General features: G+C 36.3%; 1 protein-coding gene across 2 annotated transcripts in view; it reads right to left on the reverse strand.

Annotated features, from left to right (window-relative positions):
* The window catches only part of LOC138030220 (lysine-specific demethylase 6A-like), a 39181-nt gene that overhangs the window by 30784 nt on the left and 897 nt on the right, over positions 1 to 7500 (reverse strand). The window contains exons 2-5 of one of the 2 annotated variants that reach the window (XM_068878099.1): positions 7333 to 7417; positions 7039 to 7147; positions 6731 to 6783; positions 1896 to 1954 (exon numbers count right to left, since the gene is read on the reverse strand). In XM_068878099.1, the coding sequence (XP_068734200.1) occupies positions 1896 to 1954; positions 6731 to 6783; positions 7039 to 7147; positions 7333 to 7417 (306 nt within the window). Of the gene's footprint in view, positions 1 to 1895; positions 1955 to 6545; positions 6644 to 6730; positions 6784 to 7038; positions 7148 to 7332; positions 7418 to 7500 lie in introns of those variants that run through there. The other variant, XM_068878100.1, reaches the window with a different exon arrangement.

Genomic DNA, 7500 nt, shown 5'->3' on the forward strand with positions numbered 1-7500 from the left:
AGTCAATTTTTATCTGTACTCACACAGAAATAACCATTAATACAAATTAGTGCTTAAAATATAAAATTAAGAGATTGCGAAGAAAAAGAAATTTTACAGTTGTAGGGTCATTGTGCAGAGTTTGGGACACCTAAATAGTTCATGGAACTAACCAAGTAGGTGACCTAACACAAGAAATAAATGAGTCGAAGGAATAGGGATGCAAAATAATTGTTTTAGATAAAAAGTGTTACTTCATTAATTAAGTAACAGTTAATTAAAGATTACATAATCATAAAAACATTAGGAATGAATAATAGTATTATAACCATCAATCACAAAATTTTTGATATATTGACAAAAACTGGAAAACGGCTTGATTTGCCTAACATCAATAGATAAAGAATTCCAAAGTTTTGGACCAGTGTAACTGAGAGAACGAATGCCATATTGAGTGGTATGAACAGATGTAAGAAACAGATTATCAATCTGTGATTGACGTGTATACATTATATGAATGAATAGAAGATACCGGGTTAAAAAAATTAACAAAACTAGAGGGGCGTAGTTTACGGTACCAATGATACACAAAAGAGAGAATTTCAAGATGAATTACATGTATATCAGAGACTTTCAGGAGTCTGAGAGACGCCAATAGTGGCTCAGAATGAGATCCAGGGTCGGAAAAAGTCATTATTCTGACGACTCGTTTTTCCAAAGTAATAACAAACAAATCAATGACATCTACGTCCCCTTTCTCCCACTTCCTCTAAGGGCCTGTTTACACAGAGGTGGCTGATTTTGCAATGGGTCGGCTTCTCGTCTTGTCTCATATCATACCACTTTGTAGGCCCTTCACTTTTACGTAAAACATGTAATTTGTAATAATTATTTATGTAACTATCATGTAATAGCAATTATTATAATTTGTCTATAATAGTTAAAAAAATGCTATGATACAAAACTAGCTAACATCATACAAATCAAAAGTGCAATGTACAGCAGAACATGCAAGTCACAAACTTAAAGTGCCTATAAACCCGAATTTTTTGTTTTGCTTTGAGAAATCTTTGTATCGCTCTGAGCAAAATGGCGCATAAAATTTTTGTTTTTGGTTAAAACCGGAATTTTTACGAATTTTCAAAGTGGCAGAGACGCGAGATTCGAAAACCCATTACTGAGCTGGTGAGCTTGCCGAAAGGGAATGGGTCGAGTGTAATTCGTGACGTAAAACCCGGACTGTGAGTTTCGCAAGTTTGACTTCCATCAGAGGTGAAGCCATGCCTGAGAAATGTGTTGTTTTCGGTTGTAGCAATGTTCGAAGCAAAGAGAAAGGGATACTGCTTCATCCCATACCGTTTTACAGTAAAAGTGAAAGCGAAAAGCAAAAGCGAAGGAAGAAGTACTACTCTAGCTACTCTTCGTCCGCTAGGGGATCGTCAGCATATGGCCTCGTGCGTGTCTTCCTCATCGCTGGCCGCAAAGCTCGAGTTTGGCGAACCTTCAACTTCCAGCTCGTAATCTTCCATTTCTGAAACTTTTGTATCTGAACCGGAGGACAGAATGAAGTTGTTCAAAGCCATTTCTTGATTAACACGTACGCTGGTTACAAACGTCAGCAGAACAGAAATTGTTTTCACCAGCACGCAGGGAAAACTACAAAACTACGCATCTCCTCTGTTGATTTGCTTGATGCTAATGTCTGGGAATTACATCACTAGGCCCAGTCTCCCTTTTACCCGGTCGCGGGCAGAGAAAACCGCGTTTTAAAAATTCGTAAAAAATTCCGGTTTTAACCAAAAACAAAAATTTTTGTGCCATTTTGCTCAGAGCGAGACAAATATTTCTCGAAGCAAGAAAAAATTTTCGGGTTTATAGGCAATTTAACACTACATGAATATAAAAGCATCACTTACCAGGGATATGCTGAGAAATTAAAATACACAATCCCTAACCCATAAAGAAAAGCAGCATCCTGCAATTAAAACAAAAGATAATTTTTGTATTTTTTTTTTTACTTCACATTTTCCCCCAGAGATCAATAAAATACAGTACCGCTCAAAGGTAAGTTGACAGTTTCGACTCGATCCTCGAAACTCGATTCTCGCGTCGCGAAGGTCGAGACGTTCGAGTTTCGAGACATGTGAATCGAAGCTCGAGAATCGAGAATCGAGAATCAAGACTCAAGAAAGATGAACTTTGGCATATGCATAAACTCGAGAAAGCTATTTATGTCTCGAAGAAATGAACAATTCCGCAAACGGAGCGTTTGTACGCAATATTCATGTTGACTCTAAGCAATCTTTCAATGTTCTTGGCCCGCGCAAAAAATATTATCTTCATTATCCTTCGGCATGTAGAGTAAAAACGTCGCGATCTTATTCACTTGTTCTGAAAAAAATACACGAGTTTCCGATGCGTTCCCCAGGCACAAATCCGGTCACAAACTAGCAAAATGACCACAGATATGTAATTTATCGGGGTAAAAAGGAGCCTCATTCGAAAGTTGGCGTTGTAATAAAGAATGTTCCAATGAAAATAATGTAACTTACCCCATAGAGTTAGAACCATTAAAACACAGACAGTAATAATTAATAGGCATGACTAATACACGAAACACCAAAACGAAACACCAAAACACAGAAACAGCTGTTTTTTTCCTTGAAAACCGAAACTCACAAGGAAACAAATTCAGCAGATGTTGGTCTGTTGAGAGTTTTGCTGCATCTGCAAAGAGCGTAGGCTCAGTCTCCAGTCGTGGGTGTCTCAATCCACAATTTGGATACAAATTTAAGTCTTCCGGCCTTTTGTTTCACTGTTTCGTGGTTTAGAAAAGCCTGTAATTAATAATCAATTTTTTGTTCTTTTACGTAAAACCTACGGTGATAACATACATATATTATGCAACTAGACAAAATAAAGATTTGTTTAAAAAACACCCAGATTGGAAACATAGGACAGCTGGTTGCATAAAAAGAAAAAAAAAACATCAACATTTGGACAGGTGCAGGGCAGATTATTACTAAATTAATTAATATGTATTAACTTTCACAGAATGAAACTATCCAATGACCTAAGTGCATGTATTGGAAAAACTGGGTTTTTAAAAACTGCAAAAATTCACCACATATTTCCACCAGGCAGCTGTTTTGGTTTTTTTTTTTTTGTTGTTGTTTACAATAATTCAGCTTCTAAGGCACTGGAACCAGGGAAATAAACTTAAATAATGTTAATCATTGTTGCTATTAATAATTATTGTTTTTTGACTGCTTAGCATCCTACAGTATCTTTATTTGAGAAAATTGGTATTACAACAGACAAAATTAATAATATTATTACTCCCTACACTTGAGACAACTCCAGTAATAATCTTTTTTTTTTCTTTCTGAGTAATTTCAATAAAATGAAGCTGGTGAAAGACTTTGCTTCAAACATCTTCCGTTGATAACATGCCCTAACCATGATGACTAATTTCATGTTTATCAATGATTCAATTATTTTTATATTTGGTTCAAAATTTTCAAACTAGTTCAATTTTGTTTTTTCTTTGTTTCAGATTATGACAATGAATATTTGATAAAGAAAAATCCAAGCAAGAAAAAATTTGACCATAAAAACAAGTATATTGAAACTTTGCAGCTTATCCAATCACTAGTTCCAAAAACATCCTCATGGTACGTGGTATATAGAATCCAAACTAGTAATAGGATGCTGTGAAACTCCTGCAAACAAACATCCAGAGTTTTTTTCAGAGTATCCACAAGTTACCATTGATAAATAAATCTGTTCACAACATCTTTTTTTTATACATAGAGCCCACATATGACATAACCACTTTAACTACAAACGAAAGAGGGGCTTTGCATCGTAAGTATAATTATGTAGGTAGGTAAATAGCCTTTATTCATGTGTGATGTGTATGGAAACTGAAAGCTTGTGGGGTTGTGTAGAATACATTACTTCTTTACATTAAAATAAAATTAAAATGCAGTTTTACCATATGTTACAGCTACATATTAAAATACAATTATTTTAAAACATGCTGAAATGCTATCAATGCGACAATGAATCAAATTCAAATTTGTACAAAATAATAATTAGTACTATCATCTTCAAGTTCAAAACTACAGCTGCAGCATGGAGGCTGATAGTACATAAAAGTTAAATGGCTTTAGAGAGCTCTGAAGTTTTGAGCTTTTTAGCAAGGTTATAGTGGCTTGTATCAACAAGGTTGAAATATCGTATTTGAGACATGCAAGTACACAAGGCTGAAAAGTGTGTTTTGACAAAGGTCTTTAAGAACTTGGTAGACAAAAGATCAATCAATTTCTTTCCTGTTTGCTACAAATAGCAACTTCTCTCAAGAGAGGGTGAGAAATGACAATAAGGGAATCCATTTGCCATTTGACTACACTCTCTAGTATGACAAATATTTTATATAACACATGATAATTCAATTATTCCCCACCACAATAATTATTAATTTGACCACACACTAAGATGCCGACCCATTGACCCCTACAAGTGAAACAAAATAGACTTTACTCTGTCTAACACCAGGGTCCCGTTTCTCAGAAGGTCCCGAAAATTTACGGGCCATTTTCGGGTGTCATAATTCCCTCTGTATCTCAAGAACATCGAGGATTTAAGTCGTCAAACTTCACAGTCATTTTGCTTCTTGTTCCCTTGAAAAAATGCCAAAATATCAGCTCTCCAAACAAGTGGTTGGTAGTTTCACAGGTGGCTTTCTGGGCTCGAAAAGTTTTCGGGTCTTTCAAGAAACGGGCCCTAGGCCCAGGTTGCTCAAAACATGGTTAGCGCCAACGAGCATTAAATACCATGGAAACCTATCGGTTTTGATACCTCTTTACCAACAGTTAGCACTGACAGTTAAGGAGTCAATGGGTGAACAACCTCTCAACCTCTACATTTCGCTCAAATACTTAGAAATGCTCCCTTTCAGCCAATCAAAGGTATCCTGTGGTAAGCTTGTGGAGTAAGTAAAATACTGCGTCAGGGAGGTGATATCGCGAATTAGTATCACCCAACTAGTGGACTAATGCAAATCCTGCATTTTGATTGGCTACGCTACTAGAGGACTATTTGTAATAGTCCTCGAGATGCGAAAAGCGTGACGTTTTCTTTCGTTTTATTCCCAATGAAGTTAATATTTCTTCAACATGCATTTGCTAAACTTTATTATTGCCTTTTCTGTCCAACTAATTGGGTGATACTAAAACAATTAGACCCTGCGCCCTCAAGGGCCACTGGTCAATAGCCCATTCGGCTTCGCCTCATGGGCTATTGACAAGGTCTACGCGTCTAATTACAAGTTAATTATTAAGCCTACAGAGTGGTTACAAATGCAGTGTAATACATTATAATTATTGAACATCTTTCATCGGTAGCCGAATAAGAGCATTCTTAACGACCATTTAACGAATGCATGAATGCGCCTGCCGAACTTGAGATGATCAGAAATCGATTACAAATTTTCCATTGTTTACACCTGACAGCCTGATTCCCCAACCATCCCGATAGCTCTCCACAAGCTAAAAATGAGGGCACAACAGTTTCTTTTTTTTTTTTTTTGGCAGGAATGGTTACATGCAAAGTTCAAATACCGACAAGTCATATATAATATCTCCCACAAGGGTTACAAATCTAATTCTTCGTGCATGTACAGTACCATCAAAATCTGAAAATATCATGAAAGCCACAAGGAAAAATTTAAAAAAATATCTTGGGCTAAAAGTGATCTTAATCGCTTAAAAAAAGAATACATGCCCTGAAAATAGTACAAAGTGAAACTGAAAACCACAAAACGGAATGGATTACCTGTACTATATCCGGCACACTGTAAATAACAGAAACACCTCAGCTGGCAATAAGTATGTGTAATTAAAAATCCTTCTGCAAATTCTCCTCATACAGGACATGATTTCACCGAAAAAAAATTCAAACTATACACTTTCCTAGAAAATGATATTTAGCTATTGGAGAACAGCTTCGTGGAATTCGCATACTCAATATTCATATAATTAGAATAAAATCAACTTTACAAAATTTCTATGCTTGAGCCAGCCAAGGAAACAAAACTGGCAATAAAAATGAGGGATTTTCCCTGAGCCGCGTGGAATTGATGAAATAAATTTCCGCTATACCTGTCCCATCACTTAAAGAGTTTAAAATCGGGGACAAATATAGAATGGCTTTTCAATTATTTATGTGCTCAAAGTTCTTTTGTCTGAAAGCATCGATGTTCGCGTGTGAAGATAGCTGGTACAGCATTTCCAAAACTTGTCAGAAGGGCATTTTTAAATAGCATAAACACACAAAGACTATTTTTAGCCACAACGTCGGAATTTATGGTCTATAGCTATCCCAAATTACAGAATAATTTGAAGTTTAAACTCGTCGACAATGATACTGCCGACTTGAACGGCCATTTCCAGCTGCACAAATACATAAGAAAATAACAAACACTAAAAGCCGGTTAAAAATAACAGTTTATATTTTAAAGTTAGTGCGTCCGTGCGAGTATTGAAGGAAAACTCAAACCTTACCTTCACAAAGCCTTTTACAATGCCAAGAATAATCTTAACGCCTCTTAATCTCTCTTCAGCGAAAAATGTACGAAATAGGCCAGCCAACAAGGTGTGGGATACGCTATGTGAGATTGGATCATTGGAGACACAATAGTATGAACGCGAGCTGTGTAATTAATGAAATTGTCAATGAGTAAGCTTACCTTCCAGTAGTTGACTTGCTGGGCGTTAAAAAACCTCTGATAAGCTGATAGCGCTGAAAATAACATACCAAACTCACTTAAAACAAAAGCCTGCTAAAAATAACAGCAAATCCTGTTCAAGGTCCTCGACTACAACTTTCAACACGAAATTATTCCACGAGTTTACCAAATGTTTCACAATCACTCTTGCATTTTGGAAGATTTGTTGAAAAGATCTTGATAGAAAGAACTGGGTTTTTTTTTTACGAATGTAATGAACGAGTTTACGTGCAGTGCAAAAATTCGTCTTTACTTAAGCTTAAGCTTACCTTTCGCAAAGTCCTCTAGCAACAGGTGAAAATGACCCAATTTGCAGAAAGTGGACGAATCAGCTCCTTTGCCTTCTTCTTTTAACTCGCTCTCGTAAAAAGTAACACCCTGACATAGGAACAAACAAAGGTGAAAAAATGAAAACCGTATATCTACATTTTTTGCTCTAAGTACTAAATCTTGCGCGTCGTATTAAAGTGAAAGTCCCTTGTGAAATGACAGCTAGCTCAACAACACTTCAATGACAATATGCGAGCTTTTTTAACAGTAAACTTTCCAGACTTAGCTCCCACCTTGAGTAATAACGATTTATGCGTCAAATCGGGCAAAGAAGGATCTCCAATGGGATCGTGTACTCGAAGAAATCCGTACAAACGGCTGAAAATGAGGCAATGATATTAAAACCCAGATCAAGACAACGAAACGAAAATAGATTTCCAGCAGATACCGATCAGCTACGA

The sequence above is a fragment of the Montipora capricornis genome, chromosome 13, assembly GCF_036669925.1.
Source record: "Montipora capricornis isolate CH-2021 chromosome 13, ASM3666992v2, whole genome shotgun sequence".
NCBI classification, from domain to species: Eukaryota; Metazoa; Cnidaria; class Anthozoa; order Scleractinia; family Acroporidae; genus Montipora; species Montipora capricornis.